This window comes from Drosophila rhopaloa, unplaced genomic scaffold (genome assembly GCF_018152115.1).
Source record: "Drosophila rhopaloa isolate 14029-0021.01 unplaced genomic scaffold, ASM1815211v1 contig_3, whole genome shotgun sequence".
NCBI classification, from domain to species: Eukaryota; Metazoa; Arthropoda; class Insecta; order Diptera; family Drosophilidae; genus Drosophila; species Drosophila rhopaloa.
This window is the reverse complement of record NW_025335123.1, coordinates 13,125,563-13,148,512: the sequence shown is the minus strand read 5'-3', so window position 1 is coordinate 13,148,512 and position 22,950 is coordinate 13,125,563. Positions and strand designations below refer to the sequence as shown.

The following is a 22,950-nucleotide window of genomic DNA, read 5'->3' as shown; positions in this document are numbered from 1 at the left end:
ATGACACAAAATTGGATTTCCAGGGTCCATAACTTTTCCAATTTTAAACCGATTTCAAAGTGGCATACCTCTAAAGACTTGTGATTCGATACTCTAAAAATCTGGATTCAAATTTTTCAAATTAACGTTGATCACATTTTTGACCCATTTTCATGTTAGTTATTTCTAATTTTCCGATGTCTTATTTAACAATGACACAAAATTGGATTTCCAGGGTCCATAACTTTTCCAATTTTAAACCGATTTCAAAGTGGCATACCTCTAAAGACTTGTGATTCGATACTCTAAAAATCTGGATTCAAATTTTTCAAATTAACGTTGATCACATTTTTGACCCATTTTCATGTTAGTTATTTCTAATTTTCCGATGTCTTATTTAACAATGACCCAAAATTGGACTTAGAGGGTCCATAACTTTTCCAATTTTAAACCGATTTCAATGTGGCATACCTCTAAAGACTTGTGATTCGATCCTCTAAAAATCTGCATTCAAATTTTTCAAATTAACGTTGATCACATTTTTGACCCATTTTCATGTTAGTTATTTCTAATTTTCCGAAGTCTTATTTAACATTGACTCAAAATTGGACTTCGAGGGTCCATAACTTTTCCAATTTTAAGCCGATTTCAAAGTGGCATACCTCTAAAGACTTGTGATTCGATCCTCTAAAAATCTGCATTCAAATTTGATCACATTTTTGACCCATTTTCGAAAATTTGGGAAGCGGTTACATTGTTGAAAATGACTAAAAATCGATCAAAAATAAAATTTAAAGTAAGAATACAGATTTTTAGAGAATTAAGCCACAATCATTTTGAGATATGCCACTTTGAATTCGGATGTCTGTAAGAAAAGTTATGGACTTAGAAGTGCAACAAAAAGGTCACTTTTCTGCAAACCCATTTTTTGAAAATTTCGAAAGTACCCCTTACTTTATAGGGCTCGGAAATTAACGCTTCACTGCTTTGAAAACCTTTGACTGGAATTATAATACTCTCTGCAAGAGTACAATAAAAGTTGAAAGTCAAATCCTGTTAATTTACTTTTTTGAATAAAAGAAGAAACTTAAATTATTAATTAAAAACCGAAATATTTAACTTTTCAAGTTTACTTTTCAAAACTATAAAGAATTTTGTATCTTAAAAAAAAAGTCTTATATCTTCCAATTACATTTTTTTTAGACCTTAATGCTTTTCATTTTATTTTAAATACATTCCAAGGATTTAAGAATTTTGTATGCGATTCTGGCATGAAACTATTAAGAATGTGTGTTGAAATCCCTTATCATTAACCCTTGCTGGCCCTGGCTCTTAGCAGAGTTTTGCAGGCGGCCGTGTGAGTTTTCAGTGGGAGTTCGTCTGAAAAAAAAGGCGGATTAATTCAGAAACTTAAAAAAAAAATTACAATAGCTTACATATTTTGTGATCGCCTTGAACGGGCAGTAGTAAATTAAGCTGCTCTGGCTTGGTGCACACAAAAACGTAGGGACTCTCCGATTCGCCGTTGGGATATGCATCCCGGTACTCCTCTTGCGGCAGACAACTGTCCACGTGAACGCATCCCAACAGACTGCTGGTGGGATAATGACTGGGAAATTTGATGTCGGGATCTGGAAATTAAATGACAAGTATTGCTTGAAGTGAAGTATTAAAACAATGCGTACTTCCCAACTTACCACCGTAGAGCATCTTATAAAAGCCCTCCATTTGGGCAATATCTTCGGCGTGCGGCTCCTTGGAAGTGGAAGCGATCCACAATCTACCACGGTGTTCACTGTACCACACTCGTCCCTCATGTCTGTTGGATAAGGTTATACAAAATTAATACAAAATCTGGGAAATCAACTTTACAGGCACTTACTTTTTAATGCCTGCCACAAGCATCGAAGCCCAGGGCTGGTGCATCGACAGGCACTGGCGCATGTCCTGCATTTCGAGAAGCTCCTTGTCCTGCACCCTATTGTAGATCCTCTCCAGCCCATCACTGGCCGCTGCCGGAGCAGGCCAGCTTTTGGCCTCCTTGCTGGGCTTGTAGACCGGCGGCTTGGCCATGTCCAAGTTGGGTGCGAGTGCCATGGCAGAGTGTCCTGTGATCGAGGATGCATTCCAGTTGGATGCGCCACCCGAGGATTTGGTAACCGCCGCCAGTTCGCTGATCACCTGCTGTTCATACTCCTTGGAGATGGTGGACTCCTCCGGCAACTCCCGGCCAGCGAAGTCCACGCGAATTTTGCGCTTCAGGCGACTGCCGTGCTTCATCTCCTGCATCTCACTCTTCAGCTTCTCAAACTTCTCGCGCTCCACCTCGCTTAGCCACACAGAGTTCTCCTAAAATGTAAATCACATATTGGAGATATATTATTACATATGTATATAAGATATATTTAACAATTTGGAAGTAAATCCTGTACAAATATTTAGGGTAGGTGATAAGAATGATAAAAATGTCTTAAATTGGTTTGAAAACAATTTTAGAATATCAAAGTTATAGTGATTTCCAAGGGAAACACCCACCTGGAAATAGTCAAGCTCGTCGTCGATGACCGTGGTTCTCTTCTCGCTGTTCTTATCGTACTCCAGCAGACGATCCCTTTGGGCCAGGGCCTTGTCCAGCGCCTCCTTGGAGGATTCTTTGGAGGACTCTTTGGATGACTTTTTGCCCTGTTTTTGTGTTGTTTTCGTGCCAGACTTCTCCCTGGCCGCTTTGGCCAGCTGCTGCTCCTCCTCGGGCGTGTGGACGGGATCGCCGCAGCACAGGCAAGGACCGCTGCCCTCCTGTTCGCAGACGATCCTGCCGCAGCCCAGGCAATTGTTGATCAGCTTGTGCTGCGCCGCCTGGCAGTCGCAGTGCCTCCGGCCTTTCAGCAATATGGTGTCTCCCTGAACGCGGCCATCGCTGGCATATAGATTCACGTACTTTCCCGACTTTCCTTTGGCCCCTTGACCCTGATTTGGATTTGAACCCTTGGGCGGCGATGTGGGCGGCAATTGTTTGGTGGGCGTGCGACTTTTGCCATTGTTTCGCGGCTGTTTGCCGCTCAATAACATCCTGCGGCAATTCAGCAGGAACATACGATGTTCCTCGTTGTCCTCGCTTAGTAAATTGCCAAAATAACTATCGAATTCATAGTCATCTTTGATGTTCAGTATGGTTCTGCAAGAGATTTGTCATTGAGAAACGAAACGCATTTATCTGTTAATATCTTATACGTACGACATCATCTGATCCGTGACCACACAGTCCAGACATTTGGACAGCGTATCCCGCACGAATTTCTCCATTTTTCACTAAATAAATCACAATTGTGAAATTACAGGAAAAAACTTTTAAAATCAACGCAGGCAAAAAAAACAGCTGGGAGTGTTGACTAATTCCGAAATGTGAAAATTACTATTGCGCTTTTTTTGACTTACAGAAAAGTACTTTTCAAATTAAAATTTAAATAAATAAATATTTGAGATCGTAATTTTTTACTAAAATTTATTATAATAATATTGTTTTATCAGGCTGCCCGATTTAACAGTTGTTTAACAATATCACATTACTCGTTAGCCAGCACTATTTAGAACATATGTTTGATATAAACCAACAAATAAGCAAGTGACTCGTGAATACCCTAAGATATTTAAATTTGATAAAAGATTTAAATCAATTATATACCAGAATAAAAAAAAAGTTGAAATATGCATAAAACATTCAAGCTGAGGTTTATGAGGATATACATGAATAATAATACAGAAATATATAAAAAATGTAACGAGAGATAACATATGCTTCGGCCAAATGAATATGATAGCTAATGTATACTATCAAATGTTTTTTCTCCGGAAAGAGCATGGCACAACAAATGCGGCGATTAATTGCAGGCCGGTCTGTCTGGTCGCAAATAAATAAAACCCGATTCCCACCCAACTCGAACAGTTCCCAAGATGTCGCCATATCGCCCGGAATTCTCCCCATCGGAGCAGTCGAAAATCGACGTGGAATTCTCTAGATTGGCCAGTAAGTGGGAAATCATGGTGAAATACATGCCGTAAATAGATAACAAAATTAACTATTTGATAGACAACAAAAGTGTTTACCTGGATCATGCTGGTACTACTCTATATGCGGAAAACCAGGTAAAAGCCGCCGCGGAGCAACTGCATCGGAATGTCATCTGCAACCCGCACACATGTCGCCTCACCGGAGATTTCGTGGACCAGGTGCGATTTAAGTGAGTTCAACCATGTCCAAAAAGCACGGAATATTATTATTAAAAATAATACTCCACTGTCATTGGGCTGCCCTTGTGGAGTCTTACAAAAGATATAGATTATGGCTCAACAAAAATTAATGGGAAATCATTGTAAACAAGTACTGAGTATTGAATTACCCCTTTTGTTATGGGTTTTATAATACAAACCATTTATAAACAAATATCCCTTTCATCTATTTCAGAGTACTGGAATTTTTCAACACCTCTGCCGAGGATTACCATGTGATCTTCACGGCGAATGCCACCGCTGCTTTGTCCCTGGTGGCGGAAAATTTTGACTTTGGATCATCGGGAGACTTCCACTTCTGTCAGGAGAATCACACTTCGGTGTTGGGAATGCGAGAACGGGTCCGGGCGAATGGTATATACATGCTCAAGGAAAATGAGATCTCTGGCGGATTTGCCAATGAAAATGGGAGAGTTCAGGAAAGAACTTCCACGATAACTGGGAACTCCCTGGTGACCTTCTCCGCCCAATGCAACTTCAGTGGCTACAAGATCCCACTGGTCGCTATTGAAAATATCCAAAACTATGGTTTGCCCAAGCCGGGAAAACATATTTGGGGTTCTAAAGGGGAGGAAAAAGATAATTCCCAGAACAATTACTATGTCTGCTTGGATGCAGCCTCTTTTGTGGCCACTAGTCCTTTGGATCTATACAAATACCAACCAGATTATGTGTGCATTAGTTTCTACAAGATCTTTGGCTATCCCACGGGTGTGGGAGCCCTGTTGGTCAGTCGCCGAGGAGCGGAGGCCTTTGGAAAGCGCCGCTTTTTTGGCGGCGGTACCATCAACTATGCATATCCCCATGCCATGGACCATCAGCTGCGGGAGACCTTCCACCAGCGCTACGAGGATGGCACCCTGCCGTTTCTCTCCATTGTCGGACTGCTCGAGGGCTTTCGCACGCTGAATAGATTGGTGCCTAGAACTTCCGCTGTAGTTGGCACCATGGAGAGAATTTCCAGGTGACTAACTGATGATATGCTAAGAAACTAACAAAAATTAATGATCATTTCCGAACATTTCCATTTCCAGGCACGTTCATGGCTTGGCGCAGTATTTGGAAGATCAGCTGAAGCAACTTAAGCATTCCAATGGTGAGCCCCTCATCCAGCTGTACAATAAGGTGGGCTATCAGGAAAAGTCCCGACAGGGAGGCATCGTCGCCTTCAATGTGCGCACGGAATCGGGATCCTTTGTGGGATTCGGTGAGATAGCCTGCGTGGCTGCTCTGCATGGGATCCTCCTGCGAACAGGATGCTTCTGCAACATCGGAGCCTGTCAATTTTACCTTGATCTCGACGAGGATGCCATGGATGCGATTTACAAGCGGGCTGGACGCATATGCGGTGACTATTTTGACCTGATCGATGGTCAGCCGACAGGAGCGGTACGTGTGTCCTTTGGCTACATGACCACCATTCAGGACGTGGAGAAGCTGCTCGAGATGTTGCGCTCCAGTTATTTGGCCACTAAGCCGCAGCAACGGATTCAGTTCATCGAAGATCAGGCGGAGCAATTGCCACCGGTGCTCAAGGAGCGAGTCCAGATGTTGAGGCCGAAACTCCTCCAGATGGCCATATATCCGGTGAAGTCCTGTGCTGCTTTTAAGATCGAATCGCAGGGATCATGGCCACTGACAGAGCAGGGTCTGAAATATGACCGCGAATGGATGATAGTGGACATGAATGGCATGGCGTTGACCCAGAAACGCTGCACGGAATTGTGCCTGATTAGGCCAGTGATTAAGGTTGACCAGTTGGAGCTGCAGTTCGGCGATGGTTCCTCTGTCTCAGTGCCCCTTTCCGTGGAGGATCAGGCGGCCGACTCGGCGAAGTGTGTCAGCAAGGTGTGTCGCCAGCCTGTGGAAGGTTTAGATTGCGGCGAAGAGGTTGCCCAGTGGCTATGCCAATGTTTGGGCTTGGAGGGCCTTCGATTGCTTCGGCAATCGGGCCAGAGAAACTCTTCCAAGGATCAGCAGAAGCTCAGTCTGGTGAATCAAGCTCAGTTCTTGTTGTTGAACAGATCTTCCGTGCGATCCCTTCAATTCGAGGAGCCCCTCGACGAGACTGTGGATCGTTTTCGGGCCAATATTATCATCGATACGGGTTGCGCCTTCGAGGAGCTCGCCTACACGGCCCTCACCATCGGTGGCATCCACTTCCAGGTGGAGGGTCCTTGTCAGCGCTGCGATATGATCTGCATTAACCAAAGGACCGGCGAAAGATCGCCGGAAACCTTGACCACGATTTCTCGCCTACAAAGTGGTCGCATGCGATTCGGAATCTATATCACCAGGATCACCAAGGACTTGGAAGCTCAGGAGAATCACATGACCTGCGGCGATGTTGTCCTGGTGGAGTAGGCTCTTCGCACGACACATAGCCGCATAAATACTTCAGTTTTCATACCAAAAATACGGCTAGACTATTTTTAAAAGCAGTTTTTAATTAGTTTTTGAATATCTGCTAAACATATTTTTCTCACTTCTTTTTGGGATATTTATCGTTTGATAATGTTCGACTGTGGTTTAATATTCTCATATTAGACTTTGCATCACATAACTTCGTTAAGTTTAAGTAAGAAAGTATCAAGAAAACTATATTTTTACGCAAACATTCGCGCTTAGCTTAAGCTCAATGTAACCGGATACCTCTTGCCAGTGTCTTAAGCCTTAAAGGCCTCAATTGCAAAATAAACACATTTAAATAAATTTGTTTACACTACAGCTTTTGAGGAGGAATATCGAATTTAATTATGTTAATAAATGAAACTTCAAATCACGCGCGCAATATTTAGATAGGCAGCGGGCAGGGCTATTAACGACACATGGGAAGCATAGTAAATTGACTTGCTAAAAATAAATGAATATAAATTTTACACTATTGGCCAAAAATAAGACTCTTAGAAAATCCCAACTTTCTAACTTTAAAAACACCAACGTTATGGCTTTTCCGATTGTTCAGTTATATGGCAGCTATATGATATAGTCGCCCGATCCGGCTCGTTCCGACTTATATACTACCTGCAATAGAAAGACAACTTTTGGGAAAGTTTCAAGCAGATAGCTTTAAAACTGAGGAACTAGTTTGCGTAGAAACGGACGGACAGACGGACGGACAGACGGACGGACAGTCGGACAGACGGACATGGCTAGATCGACTCTCCTGGTGATGCTGATCAAGAATATATATACTTTATAGGGTCGGAAATGTCTCCTTTACTGCGTTGCAAACTTTTGACTGAAATTATAATACCCTCTGCAAGGATATAAAAATGTATGTGTGCAATAATGGGCTTTATGAATTTTAGAATGAAGTTAATCCAAATTTTTTAATACAATCTTTATTTATATTGCTTTTTTATTATTATTTGTTTAACCCCCTTAATTATTTAGTAGTTCAGTGTAACTAAAAACTTTTTGAATATTAATATTAAGGACATTTTAACTATAGCCTGACAACCCTGCTATCGGAATGTCTGCCTATCGATGAAAAGAAATCGCAGAGCATGACGACCTTCGCTGCGGAAATTCGCGACACTGCAATCGCGGTCACACTGGCGAGCAGAGCGGAAAAGCTGCTGTGTGGCGAAAAAACAATAAATGACACAATAAGAAGTATATTCAAAAATAAACAAAGAGTAAAAAAGAAAATATACAAAATAATATAAAAAAAACAAACCAGTTAAAGCCGCAGCAGGACTCACAGATACTAAAGGAGGGCACCCGAAAAGTATGCAGCAAAAATGTGAATAATTACTACCAAAAAGGAAGAAAACAACAACAAAGCAGCATCATCACACACGCATACTCTGTTGTTGTTATATAAGTGTGTGTGCGTGTGCGGGTGTGTGTGCTTGCGTAGTAGTAAAAATGTAGCAGAACAACAATTGCAAAAAAAACGAGACAACGAATCTAAGGAAATTTTTGATACCACAATTTTTGTTAACAAAAAAACAAAAAAAAAGGAAAGATAAGAGAAGCGAAGAAAAAAAGGAGGAAACATTAAAGAAAAGCTAAGGAAATAAGCAGCTGGCAGTCAGAGAAATTATTTGCCCCAAGAAATATACCACAAAAAGGAAAAGAGAAAGCCAGAGAAAGCGTCCATCATCCACCAATACAAATTCAAATGAACATGCTACAGAGTTTCAGCGGCGGCGACGTCAGCAGCGGTGAGTGAGAAACAGTTATTGTCCTGGTCCTGGTCCTCTTTCCCCCGCCCTTTTCCTTCATTTCTCTACACAGAGAGAAAAACTGACCGGATTTTATAATCGAAGAAAAATCGATAATTTCGAACACTTACATTGTTTATATTTATAAAATTTTTGCCAAAATTATATTTATTAATTTTTAGGAGTTCATAACAAAGTTCAGCTGCGCGGCTTGAACTAGGTATATTGTTACCAAAGCTGAGCTATTCATTTTGTTCTGTGTTCATATTTTGGCAACAACAACAGTAGCAAATACCAATTACATATCATGCATACACATGCCGAAATGCCAGAACTTCTGTCTGTGTGTGTGATTTGTTGTTGTTCTTGGCGTTGATGCGTAGAAGGTGCGAAAGTGAAATGATTTGGCGTCGTTCGCACAAGAAAAGAAAGAAAAAAGAGAAAAGAAAAAAAAGTGCAAATACAGTAGATACATAGTAAGAAGTTTGTTTTTGGGAGGCAGAAAATGTTTATATTTCTTATTTCTTCACTTAACATTACGAAACCCAGCAGGTTTAATTGTATTTCATTATACAAGTACATTAAATATCATTTCATAAAAAAGAAGGAAAAGAAAAAACAATTAAAAAAAAATATTTTGTTCGAATTTATTATACCTTCTATCAATATTAAATTTAATCTTTAACAACTAAACTAGTTCTCGCTATTATCTCATTATTTTATTTTCAAAGAAATCTTTTAAGTAGTTGTTGACTGTACATTAAAAGTTTAGGCAAGCGCAACTTTTTGTAATTGCTTCAATGAACTCGACAGGGGGTGTTATATGGAATATGGAATCCAGAATAGATACGTACACACACATGTCAGTGGCTTTGTGTATTAAGTCCAGCTCCTTGGAATCAAACTTTTTGAATAATACTCTACGATTGAGTTAACTTAAGTGGCGATTTATCATAAAAGTTAGTCGTAAAAATCTGAGTTGGCATCATTTATTTTATTTATCAAGTGCGCGTCTGTTAAACCGAACTACTAATGCATGTAATAAATACCTACACATTTAAATAACGTAGAGCTGTTTTTAATTAACTTAAGTCTCCCTCTTTTTCATTGCCATCAAAAGTAGTCCAATTAATGTCGTCTTTTTCATTGTCAAGTATGCCTGCGTTTGAAATTTTTAGCGATTAACGCTTTGTGCATTTTGTATGCCATTTTATATCGCGGCAATTATGAGACCTGCTGACCGCAGATACTAATTAAAAGGCAAAAAGGAAATCGCTGCAGGATGGCAGATTGCACTCAGGTGGATTCCAACTAAAGCTGCTCTAATTGGCATCGATTGAATAACATTTTTACCTACCCGCTGCCAATTAGGTGGAATTACCCTGACCATGCGAAATGCAAAGTTCATGGTCAATAGGTCAATTTGGCATTAATCTGCTGTTTGTCTCTGCTTTTCATCCTGCGCTTACCTTCCTGCGCAGCTAATTGGCCGTGAATATCGTATATGGAGTGTACATATCCTATATTGCGACCCTTAGTACCGGACGCAACTGATAATTGCATTACTTGGTTCGATGCGATTACGCTTTGTTAGTTCCTCGAACCACGCCTTCCTCTTACAGGCTGCCCTCTCATTTGAAAGTCATCAAATTGCCCGCCAATTAAAGTAATCAGAGAAGCGCGCACAATGTCCGGGTTTCTTTTCTCACGTTCTCACGTTCACCATTCTGTGCCTTCAGATATTCCCGTTCTGTAACAAACACTGATCAAAAATTCATTGCCTAATTCGTTTTTAATTGTTTGAGAAATTTCGCACACTTGGCCTTGACATTGAAATATGTTCAATGTGCTCTAAACGCTTTTTAACTATCTGAGAAATAAAGCACCTTTTTCAACAAAACCCCATTCTTCGAAAAAAAATTCTGTCAGATTATAAAATTCAACTATTCCAACATTCAAGAAATACACTATTTCTTTTCAAAATCTTATTACAATATCAAAATTTGTCTTTGTGTATTCTCTGGCTGCTATGCCGCTGCCAATTAATAAGGCGTATAATATTTATGACATTATTAAGGAGTCCTTGAAAAATAGAAAAAATACAAACATACACAGTAGGGATATGCATTGAATAAATTACGATATTTTGTGTAATAATATGTATGTCTTACCAGGTGTGATTTAAGAGATATTTGATTTACGTATGAGTAATAATACATGAAGTATTCGCACTGTTGCATTTACAAAGATAATTAAAAATAATGAATATGAGATAATTTGATAAGATTAAACATTTTAATTTACTTACACTTAAAGTGTGTAATTAATTTTGATTAATTTAAAATAATATAATTTATAATAGGTTCAAGAATAGAACAAATCTTTGAAGTTCTGCCTGCACAGTAAATATCAGTGTAAAAGTAACCTTTTACTGGCAAAGGTTCAGTTTTACTACTCTAAATGCCAAACAAATAAATCCCCTTGCAATCCCATTTGTGCGATCTTTCGTCTATTAAATCCCCGTTTTATTTGTTGTTTTTCCCTGTGCACACACTCGCACACATGCTCGTGAACGTGTGTGCTGCGTCTTTTGTTGGGTAACAAACATATGTTTGAGCAATATGGCTGCCCTGGCATGGGATCTAATGATGTATGTGTGTGTGTAAGAGGGACCCTCCCATGTCTTCGTTGTTGTTATTGTGTTACAGGGAACAAATTAAAGAGGGAGCACACACACACCTACGTGTAAATTTGCCATCCCTCTCTGCAGAGAGAGAGTACAGAGAAAGGGAGAAAGTGAGGCATCACCATTCAGCGTCTCATTTGTCGTCTCTTTTTGCCCTATGTCCTGTCATCAGCTGTTTTATGTTGTTCAGGGTCAAGTGTGTGCGTGTGGGTGCACGACTGTGCATGCTTGGGCGTGTGTATTGGTAGCGTCGCAGGTGTTGCCGCTGCCTAGCCCTCTCTCTTTCCTTCTCTTCCGTATCGGTCTGTTGTTGTAGGTTAGAATTCAAGGAAGTTTTTTAACATCCAGTCAAGGTTACTATGCGACACATACACCACATACACACACTCGCTCACCCCCTGCTTGTTGCAATGTTTCACACCAATTGCAGCGCGAATTGAAAATAAACAACTTAGTGCATGTGTCGATGTGCCCGAATACACTTCGCATTTTCCTGCCGCCTCCTCGCGCATTTAAAATGTGGTTTTTACGGGCCAAGTCCGGTATGTTTTATAGTTTGAAAGTGTCAAATAAATAGAGATGAAAATATTAACCAATTAATTGTTTTTTTTATGTTTGCAACAATTAAAATGTGTAAATAACATACAAATTTTATTTGAAACCATTTTCGGTATGTTGAATTCCTTGAAACTAATTTAGTGAACAAACTTTTAGGTAATTTCTTTGTAAATAGCTTATTTTATTGAAAAGTTTTACCATCTGTATAGGTGGGATATTAAATTATAATCATCTCAGTGAAGGAGAGATCTTCTAGACCATATAAAGTATATATATTCTTGATCAGCATCACTAAGAGAGTCAATCTTGCCATGTAGTTTCTCTAAATTTAATTCCATTTTTTAAAAGTGCAGTTTAAAAATGTTTGTTTTTTAATTAAAAAAATAATGTCCCTTTTTTCTTAAAAAATTATTATTATTACATTATTACATTAAAAAGTAGGTATTTACTTTTAGCATGAAATTAAATTGGTAAAATTGTTTTATATAATTTCCTAAACGACCGGAAGCATTGTTTTTTGAAGCTGAAGCGTTGCCGCTTTTCACTGTTTACAAAACTGTTGCAATATCTTGAAAAGTTTTCCTTATCGATTTTGGTCCTGCTCGTTCCCCAAGATCCGGGTCTGGGCTCCGATGTCCTGGGTCCTGGGCACTTGGTCCTGGACATTGCCGGGCCATGTCACGTAGCGGCGTAAATCCTTTATTTCCATTATAATTAGAAGCGAGCCCTGCCCTTCGTCTTCCTCGCTCTCATTTTCCTTCTTGGGGTTCCCCACTTCGTGGTCGTTTTATCCTATTAGCATATTTGTATACAGAACAATGCCAGGACATTTACATGCGTGTACAGAACTTCAAGATTCTAATAAATATCAATAGAAATATAATACAAGACTTCTGTTGACAGATTTTTTTTAATTTTCACTTGTTAAATTTAGACGCGCAACAAGTTACCAAGTATACTAAATTGGATTATTGTTTAAATAAAATACATATAATTTTTGTCTTTACCGATTATCATTTTAAGATTAATAAGTTTCTTAATATTCGTTGGAAATATAGACCAAAAAGTTTTTCAACAAGTCCATGGTAAATAATAGTTTTCAAATATTATCTTTTTTTTATACATTTTTCTTGACTATTAATCATTCAAGGAAATATATGTACACCTAAATATTTCGAGTTTTGGGAAACTTCCTGATCAAAAAACTGTATACATCACGCATACGCACTGTGTGCGTCCATACATTTATGTAGCAATAAATGTTGGTATATGGGGGCAGTGAAGCATAGGGACGATTTTGTGCAGAGAAGCAGACAAAACAAAAATTGACAGCGAAGACAAAATGATTGACGTCGGTCGGTGGACTCCAAGAGCAAACGCAATCCCAGACGAGTTGGGGGCAGGACATTGGGCTTGGGCACTGGGCACTGGGCACCAGGATTCGGTGGGATCGAAGGGCATGTGCAATCAATCAAAGCATATTTATCGGGGCTCTCTTACGAGTGCTCTGTGGGGAAATAAAAAATGGGAGTGGACGTGTCATGTCGGTCGTTAGAAGAGGTCCTGGGATTATCAATAACCACACGAAGGCAAATAAGTAACTTCCAAATACGTGGACACAAATGTCTTTCGGGCTTGTTGCCCCTTTAGATTTACAATTTACTTTATTTTTAACATCCTGGCGCCACAAGTTTGGTAAAACTTGTCTTTAAGGAGCTAGTCACAAAGACCAATTTCTAGTAAAATGCAACAAAAATCAATAATTAATTATTAATCTAGACAAACAGACTTAATTCATATTACGCAGTACAAAAATTTAACTTAACATGAGACTTAATGATTATGTCAGAAATAATTAATTTATTAAGATTTTGTCATGTTTTATTACTATGTCATTCTTTTTTTTTTGTAGGTTCTTTTTTATTTTTATCGTTGATTTATGTAGTAAGGTGAAAACTTGAATTTTTTATTGTGCTTTTAATAAAATGTATTTTATGCGAAAAATGATTTCTTAAAGTTACAGATATAAATACTGATATAAAACTTTTTCTCGTTGGCAGACAACATTATATCGCTAGACCTTATTTAAAAGAATATTTTTAACATTCCCAAAGAGAGTGCTATTTTATTAACTTAAAAATAACGAAAACTTCTTATATTTTTATACCCTTGCAGAGGGTATTATAATTTCAGTCAAAAGTTTGCAACGCAGTGAAGGAGACATTTCCGACCCTATAAAGTATATATATTCTTGATCAGCATCACCAGGAGAGTCGATCTAGCCATGTCCGTCTGTCCGTCTGTCCGTCTGTCCGTCCGTCTGTCCGTCCGTCTGTCCGTCCGTCTGTCCGTCCGTCTGTCCGTCCGTCCGTTTCTACGCAAACTAGTCCCTCAGTTTTAAAGCTATCTGCTTGAAACTTTCCCAAAAGTTGTCTTTCTATTGCAGGTAGTATATAAGTCGGAACGAGCCGGATCGGGCCACTATATCCTATAGCTGCCATATAACTGAACGATTGGAAATGCCATAACTTTGGTGTTTTTAAAGTTATCAAGTTGGGATTTTCTATGGGTTTTATTTTTGGCCAATCAATCCGACCTACCAAATTACATAAGGATCGGCCGACTATATCCTATAGCTGCCATATAACTGAACGATTGGAAATGCCATAACTTTGGTGTTTTTAAAGTTATCAAGTTGGGATTTTCTATGGGTTTTATTTTTGGCCAATCAATCCGACCTACCAAATTACATAAGGATCGGCCGACTATATCCTATAGCTGCCATATAACTGAACGATTGGAAATGCCATAACTTTGGTGTTTTTAAAGTTAGGAAGTTGAGACTTTTTATGAGTATTAAGAATACACCATATGAATAATTTTGAAGAATATAATTTACAGAATATTCTGCAAGGGTATATCAACTTCGGCTCCGTCCGAAGTTAGCTTTCCTTTCTTGTTAATAGCGTAAAATAGTGATATTATTATTTCACACAAATCTGTACATTAAGTGACTAGAATTCCCATTTGTTGACCTTTTCCAGCGGAGACCGAACTGAAGGAGCGGCTGATAGCCAGCGTGAAGAAGGAGGTGAAGCAGCTGATGGAGGAGGCGGTGACCAAGAAGTACGTCCACGAGGAGAGCAGCTCGGTGACCTCGCTCTGTGGCGCCGTGGAGGCCTGCCTGAGTCATGGTCTGCGGAGAAGGGCCCTGGGATTGTTCAAGACCTCCTCGACGACGGCGCTGATCCAGAAGATAGCCAAGATCTGCCCGGAGGCGGACTACGTCAGTCGCCGTCTCCTCGAACTGGAACTCGCCCAGGAGTCGAATGCGGTTAGCGGCAAGCGCTCCTCCTCCAGCAGCGATAGCATCATCAAGCCGAAGCTCTTGAGCAAGGGCAGCGGGAGCAGCAATTCGGTGACCACCATCAACACGGTGTCCAATGGCGTGGGATCGGGATCCGGTGGTGGAGCAGGGGGAGGAGGGGTCATTACCCCATTGGGCAAGTACCTGTGGATCCGACTGGCCCTGCACGAGAAACGGCTGGCCAAGATCATCGAGCATTTGGTTAACAACGCCAGCAGCTATTACGACCGCGAGGCGCTGGTCGCCGATCCGGATTATGGCTCCATCCTGAGCTCGCTGCTGGTGGGTCCTTGTGCCCTGGAGTTCACCCGGGCCAAGACCGCCGATCACTACTGGTCCGATCCCTGTGCCGACGAGCTGGTGAGTGTTCTTTCCCCAAAAAGGGGCAAAAAAGTTAGGTGGTAAATCAAGAAAGGGGCCCAGTTTCAAACAAAATAACATATTTTTGATACAGGCTCACACTTTTATATATATTTGAGTTTTAAATGTTTTGTTTTATGTTTAAAAGTTATTCATTATTTTATAACGATCCTTTGGTTGTTACCTTGAGGAGTTAATAAATAAACTTATCTATATTTATTAATAATATCTTTAAATATTAATTTTAAAACGGTTTTAGTCCATTTAAATTGGGGTAAAAAATAAGGATATAACTAGGTTATTTAGAAATTCCTAAATTTTGTTTTTTTTAATTTTCTTTTTAGTGGATAACTTTTGTAAAACTCAGAAAATACTTTTATTATGTTAGAAAAGTTTTTTAAATATACCCATTTGATGTGGAGTTTTTGTAATATAATTTTTTGAATCTATGAAAATCTGTTGGGTAAAAAAATGCCTGACCATATATCCCTATAATCTCCCTCCACCCCAGGTGCAGCGTCACAGGATCAGCTCGGGCAACCGGACGCCGCCCACCACCCACCGGCCCATCATCAATTTCAAGCGCAGCCTGCACACCAGCTCGGAGGACACGAGCAGTGGATCCTTCAAGGCCAGCTCGCCGGCGAGCGTGGCCAAGGACTACGTGGAGTCGCTGCACCAGAACTCGCGGACCACTCTGCTCTACGGGAAGAACAACGTGCTGGTGCTGCCCAAGGATGTGTCCGAGCCGATGCCAGGATATCTCAGTCTGCACCAGAGCATCCAGTCGCTGACGATCAAGTGGACGCCGAACCAGCTGATGAACGGCTACATCGATGGCGATGGCGGCGACAAGAGCTTCTACTGGAGCTATGCCCTTAACATCAATGTGGATGAGATCGTCTATGTGCACTGTCACCAGAATCGAGGAGGCGACACTGGCGGCACCATCATCCTGGTGGGTCAGGACGGTGTCCAGCGACCGCCCATCCATTTTCCCGAGGGCGGACACCTCCAGGCGTTTCTCAGCTGCTTGGAGACGGGCCTCCTACCACATGGCCAGCTGGATCCGCCATTGTGGTCGCAGCGAGGGATTGGCAAGCTGTTCCCCTGGCCGAAAAGCGTGAGGAGACACATCCTGCCGTCGGTGATGGAGGCAGGAGCCTCCACCGCCGATGAGACGCCCATTGACTATGTGTTCCGCGTGGTCAGCAAGTGCCAGCACGAGGAGTTCCGTAAGTACAGTTGGCCAGGAGGTAGCTACTCTTGTGATATCCCGTTCCTCTCCCTTCCAGTGGCCAGCCATCCGATCCTGGAGCTGGGGCGATCGAGTCCGCGGCGGAAGCATTTGGGCAGCTGCTCCACCACCGGCAGCAGCGATTGCTCCAGCAAGAGCCTCTCCATCGACCAGAGCAGCTGCGAGACGCCCCTGATCCAGGCCAGCCAGAGCACCAGCATCGAACTGGTCTGCTCCACGATGCGGAGGCAGATCATCTCCAGGGCCTTCTACGGCTGGCTGGCCTACTGCCGCCACCTCTCCACGGTGCGGACCCACTTGTCCGGCCTGGTCAACGGTCGCATCATGCCGGATCGTAAGTCTCCTTTTTTATTCTGAAAAATCTCATTTATTAGATTTCCATAATGACCACTATCTAAGGGGAATCCCACCTAAATGCATATTAATATTTTAATTATATATATGTTTCTTTATTTATAAATATATTTATTTATTCCCCCATTGGTTAAATATACTTAAGTGATTATGTTTAACGTATTAATTATATTTATACCCTAAAACAGTGGTCAAAGAACCTTAAAAAATGAACTACAATTTATATTACTTTTATTTAAGGAGCTTTATAATCTAACAGGCTCTCCAGATTTAAAGATCTAAACCTAGTTTTCTTTTAAATAGACATGATTGAGAAACTGATTTGATATTTAGTTTATTGAATATTATAGCCCAATTTTCCCTTCCAGTGGCTGCGGATGAGGAGGGCCTGACGCGCGAGAAGTGGCTGGCGATGCACGAGGATGGCGTGGTCAGTGGCGAACTGGAGCTCTATCGCCTGGTTTACTTCGGCGGCGTGCAGCCCGACCTACGCAAGGATGTGTGGCCCTATCTCCTGGGGCTCTATGCCTTCGGCTCCACGCCGGAGGAGCGGAAAAAGCAGGACGAGACCTGCAAGCACTACTACGAGACGACGATGAGCGAGTGGCTGGCGGTGGAGGCCATCGTGCGTCAGCGGGAGAAGGAGAAGACGGCACTGGCCGTGGCTAAATTGAGTGCCGAGCAGGCTCGCCTGGCGGCCAATGCCTCGAGCGCCCTCAATCCCCACCAGAAACTCACGAACGGCAGTCGCCAATTGGAGTTGGAGCAAAAAAATGGCGAGGAGGATCAAGAACATCTAATCTTGGATGAGGGCGAGAACGATGTGTTTGATGACAATGACTTTTCGGATATATCCGATCCAGGGGATCTGTTCGACGAGCCGGAACTGGGCCAGGAAGCCGAGGAGCAGGAGCAGGAGCTGGAGCTGGAGAACGCAGAGGAGAAGGTCTTGGAAAAGCAACAGGATCAGGAAGAACTTGGAATGCCGCGACTCAGCGAGCAACTGGTTCTGGAATTCCAGAACATAGACAACATGGAACCGCTGCGTCTGCAGGAGAACTGTTTCGCCGATTCCGAGAACGAAAACGATCTGGGATTTGGTCTGGACGGAAGCGGCAATATCCTGATGCTGAGCATCAAGAGCTCGCCCTCAACGAGCAGCTATGAAACGGTGGGAAACGAATTCGTGGACATGGTGGAGGGCAAGCTGGAGGAGGAGGAGCCGCCGGGAGAACTAAGCAAGTTCCACAGCGCCGACGATGTGAGGCTGGATAACCAGGAGGAGGAGGAATCATCGCAGCCGGCCACTGCGGTGATAATAACAGAGGCGGCTTCGCTAGACGCTTTGGACGACGATCCCACCGAGGAGTTGACATCGAGGAAGACCAGCCTGATGTCGCCCCTCAACGAGGACATCACGGTGGTGGCCTCACTGGACGCTCTGCAGGAGCCCAAATCTGCCTGCGTCTCGCCGGCGAGCTCCAATGGCGGTGTCTACAGCGTGGAGCTGCTGGAGCAGTTCGGGCTGAATCTGCACCGGATCGAGAAGGATGTGCAGCGGTGCGACAGGAACTACTGGTACTTCGCCAACGAGAACCTGGACAAGCTGCGCAACGTGATCTCCACGTACGTGTGGGAGCACCTGGACGTGGGCTACATGCAGGGCATGTGCGACCTGGTGGCTCCGCTCCTGGTCATCTTCGACGACGAGTCGCTCAGCTACAGCTGCTTCTGCAAGCTCATGGAGCGCATGATCGAGAACTTCCCCAGCGGCGGGGCCATGGACATGCACTTCGCCAACATGAGGTCCCTCATCCAAATCCTCGACTCGGAGATGTACGACCTGATGGACTCCAACGGCGACTACACGCACTTCTACTTCTGCTACCGCTGGTTCCTGCTCGACTTCAAGAGGGAGCTCGTCTACGACGACGTCTTCGCCACCTGGGAGGTGATCTGGGCGGCCAAGCACATCGCCTCCGGCCACTTCGTCCTCTTTTTGGCCCTGGCCCTGCTGGAGACCTATCGCGACATCATCCTCTCCAACAGCATGGACTTCACCGACGTCATCAAGTTCTTTAATGGTAAGAAGTAATACTTAATACTCAATACTCTAATAAAATCTAAATTATTGTGATTTTTGCAGAGATGGCGGAGCGTCACAACGCCCAATCAATCCTGCAGCTGTCTAGGAGCCTGGTCCTCCAGCTGCAGACCATCATTGAGAACAAGTAAACAGAGGCGGAGGAGCCATCGTCATCAGTCATCCATCGTCATTTCCTGGAGACCTCAGTTCCCGATCAGTATTGAGCATGCGATGTACTTTGTAGCTAGCACCTAGAGCATAGAATCGTTGAATCTGAGTTAGAAAGCGCTTAGGGATACATAACCATACGTAGAGCATATTCCATATACCATAAACCATATACCATATACCAAATACCATATACCAAATAGCATATAACATATAACATACCTGCACCCTAGAGATTGCAATTAGCTGAGGCTCTCGTTGAGGTTTTTTTGGGAGGCTTTCCGTAATCCGCAATGGTTTTTTTTTTGGAAACGGCTGGGAATCGCTTAAAGAAATTTAGCAAAATTAAGGAAATTGTAGTGACCTGAAAAACAAAAGAGAGGAAATCAAGTGGAAATCGAACAACGTAAAAGATAAACTATTTATACTTATACAATATACATGCATATACCGATTATATTATATACAGGCAGTTGCATATTTATGCGTTTTGTATATTCGAGAGAACCAGGGGGGGGAGGGTGGATCATGTATATGGATATTGTGCTAGATATCGTCTATATATGGCAATCAATGCTGTGCGGCTGCGACTGCGGCCAATTGTTGTTAATGTTATGTTATTGATTTGGCAAGTAATCGGATATATTATATATACACACCTTTATTGAAAGATATTCAGGGGAAGACGTAGAAAAGCTCTAGGAAGGTGTCTTAAATTTTGTAAAATTAAACATTTCGATGATTGATATTGATATCGTTTTAAAATCTGTATAAATATGAATGCATTGGTTTCCTTTTCAGGAGATTTAAAATCTTTAGAGCTTTTCTATGGCACCCCTGAATCAAATTGCAATTGTTCGCTTGGTCGGTTTGGTTAACTCCTATTTTTCATTTGTAGCTGCAAGCGGTGAGAAAACATTTTGTATTCGAGATACCCGACAGGTGGATCCTGGGGAAATATCTCTATAGGTGAATCGAACAATTGCCGACACACACACAAAACCCAAGAAAAAAAAAAACAAAATACCCACAGAAAAATGTTACGAAATTTGTTGTTGACGGCTGCGGAACATTGTGTTTGTTTGTATTAGCAAAATTAGTATGCAATCCAATATATAATGATATATATTAAAACAATATTTATACAAATACCTATTAACCCAAACATAAATATAGAGAACGGAATGTGTTAGCCGTGTATTGTTATAATCGAACCCGATTCGTTGCTATTCTCAGGCAAAAAAAACATAGTTTCTATCCCGTTTTTCGTTGTTTTTTGGTAAGTGCAGGCGCACCAAAAATCCCTCCACTGGGCTTATATACAACTTATATAGAACTATATAGAGCAAACACTTTGTGTGGAATCTAAGTTAATGCGAGTAGCACGCTTTTTGTGTATGGAAAAAAAAACGTCGAAAAACGAAAAACCAAAAAAATACTTAATGTGATTTCTTGTTGCTTCTTTGAATATTGATATTTTTGTAAACGCTAAAACGTATATAGATATATACACATAACGAAAGAGAAGGAGATGACAAGCAACAGAAAGAGACGGGGAATGGGGGAGAGGGTAGAGGAGAGCGAGAAGATATATTTTACACTTGGATGGGAAAAGGAGGGGGATACGAATGACAGTCGAGTCCAACCAAAATTTTGGCCACATTTTTGATACACATATTCGACAAAAGATCTACTGATCCACCACGATGAACAAAAAAAAACAACAAAGAACTAAAAACCCGTAGAGCAAGGCAGGAACTCTCGCTATATTATATTGTATCGTAATCAAACTAAGCTACATATATATTTATACCCGTCTGTGTAGAGACGCCACCTATAGAGCCCGAGCATATAGAATATTACGTTACCCACGATTGTAACCACATATAGCATACGCATGAATATTACGGATATCTTATGTTCCAAGCGAAACCACATAAAAAAGCCCGAAAAAAAACGAACGATCAATGTATAATTTACCGAAACCATGTCGATGAAAACAAAATAAAAGGAATTATGTAAAATGTTTACAAGAAAACAATCCGTTATTTTTGTCATAGTTTAATAACGTTTATTTGTGTATTTCGATCTTTGGCGGATCACAAGAACAATAGAGATACATTTCATTTTTGCAGCTTAAAAATTAGTCTTTAACTAAATTTAAACTTAATTTAAAACTTAACATTTTTATTTACTTAACATTGTTTAACTAGGTGCAAAAAACATGCCTTATTTAATGGAGATTTTATCGTTAAAAATTGAAAGCTTCAAGTGTAAAAAAAAAAATTTTTTTGCTTAAAAGGTTGAAAAAGTTTTACAGTTTTATGATTCCATCAAAGGACATAAAAAATTAGCATTGCAATCAATTTGATTTTACATTGCCTACTTTTAAGGGCTGTTTATCTTGCTTGAGTGGTTTTCTTTTTAATTTAAAGGAAAACCCTTTTGTTAAGTTAGTTATAATTTAACAACATATTTGGTCAATACCAAAAGAAAGTCATTTATTTATTCATTAAATTTTCTCTGTATTCATACATTTTGCCATAAATTGTTGGTGAAATATTTCTTGTGCGGTCATTTGGAAGTTTCTAAAAATGCAACATTCCACTTACTTTACCAAATCCCCCCTGGAAAGCAGCTCTCATCCTGTTTCCTGCCGCCATCCGTACGGAAATATTGCTGCTGTTGCACAGCTGGATGCTGGATGTTGGATGCCCGTGCCCCAAAAATACAAATTCCTGGGCAGGATTCCCGCTTTGGCAACACTGAAATTCACTTTGCCTGCACCTGAGACCATCATTGAGGAATATTTCGGTACACACGAATACACAGTGAGCAGGTTATGTTAGGGCACTCCAATGCCGCCAGCGGGGGGTGGTGGATGGGTGGTGCAGGGGTGGTGCAGGATGTAAGGATGTGGGTTACATGGCCAGGGCGCAAACTCAATGCGAAGCAACAGTGGATCACGAATTACAACGAAATGTTTTCATCTAAATTTGGGGCAGAGTTGTAAGCATGGTTGGGGGTCCTTTTTTTTTTGGAGGGAGGGCAGTGCGCCCGGGTGGATAGGGGGTGGGGTAGAAGGAAAGGGGGGGGATGAGGGGTTCGCGCTCAGCAGGGCATTTTGGCATGATGTCCTGTTGCTTGTGGCTGGATTTTGCGCTACACAGCCAGCGACTTCTACGTCAGCAAACTGCCAGCTCACATACACAAGCACACACACACAAAAACACGGAAAGAACACAGCAGCGGTCATAACAATAGTTATATTACAAGCACACAAATTTAAATACATTTGGTAGGTTCTCGTTTTGGGCACCTATGTTATAGACTCTTCGATTTATAGTCCGTCTGTTTATTAATTCTATTTTCTTTAAGTTGTATTCAGTTATGTGACTTACATCTTTCGACAAACTTTTCTTTTGATGATTTATCCTATAACTTTAATCGTTAGTCTTAACACTCTTGTCAACGAGTTAGAAAGGTTTACGAAATCAATTAAAATATCAATAGCAGTGAGTTAAGATAATAGACTATTTCTCAAACACTATAAATTTCTTTCTCTAGGTTATACAAAATATAAAATATTTATTTTAATTTTGACCTCGTCTGTGCGTGTGTGTTTGTGTGTGCGTTGCCCTCAAGTGTGAGCGAGACGGGAGAAGTGCGAAAAGC

At 41.4% G+C, this 22,950-nt stretch overlaps 3 protein-coding genes across 3 annotated transcripts; 2 read left to right on the top strand and 1 right to left on the bottom strand.

The window, feature by feature from the left end:
- Nucleotides 1–1,093: 1,093 nt before the first annotated feature.
- LOC108049796 (activating signal cointegrator 1) lies at nt 1,094–3,361 on the bottom strand. The gene is made up of 6 exons (XM_017131114.2): nt 3,215–3,361; nt 2,515–3,154; nt 1,862–2,328; nt 1,677–1,798; nt 1,416–1,610; nt 1,094–1,359 (listed from the first exon to the last, which is right to left on the bottom strand). The coding sequence occupies exons 1-6, from the start codon at nt 3,280–3,282 to the stop codon at nt 1,289–1,291; spliced, it is 1,563 nt and encodes a 520-aa protein (XP_016986603.1). The 5' UTR covers nt 3,283–3,361; the 3' UTR covers nt 1,094–1,288.
- Nucleotides 3,362–3,822: 461 nt separating this feature from the next.
- Nucleotides 3,823–7,048, top strand: LOC108049924 (molybdenum cofactor sulfurase). Its single transcript, XM_017131328.2, has 4 exons — nt 3,823–4,003; nt 4,067–4,217; nt 4,442–5,230; nt 5,301–7,048. Exons 1-4 carry the CDS (start codon nt 3,931–3,933, stop codon nt 6,628–6,630), a joined length of 2,343 nt encoding a protein of 780 aa, XP_016986817.1. The 5' UTR covers nt 3,823–3,930; the 3' UTR covers nt 6,631–7,048.
- Nucleotides 7,049–7,826: 778 nt separating this feature from the next.
- On the top strand, nt 7,827–21,313 carry LOC108049939 (small G protein signaling modulator 2). The gene is made up of 6 exons (XM_044461143.1): nt 7,827–8,438; nt 14,727–15,409; nt 15,921–16,644; nt 16,705–17,001; nt 17,390–19,105; nt 19,168–21,313. The coding sequence occupies exons 1-6, from the start codon at nt 8,396–8,398 to the stop codon at nt 19,254–19,256; spliced, it is 3,552 nt and encodes a 1,183-aa protein (XP_044317078.1). The 5' UTR covers nt 7,827–8,395; the 3' UTR covers nt 19,257–21,313.
- The last annotated feature ends 1,637 nt before the right edge of the window (nt 21,314–22,950 follow it).

Coding starts and splice junctions, on each gene's coding strand:
- LOC108049796 (XM_017131114.2), bottom strand. CDS start 3,282: ATGGAGAAATTCGTGCGGGATACGCTGTCCAAATGTCTGGACTGTGTG. Junction 1,799..1,861: donor CTTGTGGCAGGCATTAAAAA/GTAAGTGCCTGT, acceptor CTTATCCAACAG/ACATGAGGGACGAGTGTGGT. Junction 1,360..1,415: donor TCAAGGCGATCACAAAATAT/GTAAGCTATTGT, acceptor CTTTTTTTTCAG/ACGAACTCCCACTGAAAACT.
- LOC108049924 (XM_017131328.2), top strand. CDS start 3,931: ATGTCGCCATATCGCCCGGAATTCTCCCCATCGGAGCAGTCGAAAATC. Junction 4,004..4,066: donor GGAATTCTCTAGATTGGCCA/GTAAGTGGGAAA, acceptor ACTATTTGATAG/ACAACAAAAGTGTTTACCTG. Junction 5,231..5,300: donor ACCATGGAGAGAATTTCCAG/GTGACTAACTGA, acceptor TTCCATTTCCAG/GCACGTTCATGGCTTGGCGC.
- LOC108049939 (XM_044461143.1), top strand. CDS start 8,396: ATGAACATGCTACAGAGTTTCAGCGGCGGCGACGTCAGCAGCG. Junction 17,002..17,389: donor CGGTCGCATCATGCCGGATC/GTAAGTCTCCTT, acceptor TTTCCCTTCCAG/TGGCTGCGGATGAGGAGGGC. Junction 19,106..19,167: donor CGTCATCAAGTTCTTTAATG/GTAAGAAGTAAT, acceptor TGATTTTTGCAG/AGATGGCGGAGCGTCACAAC.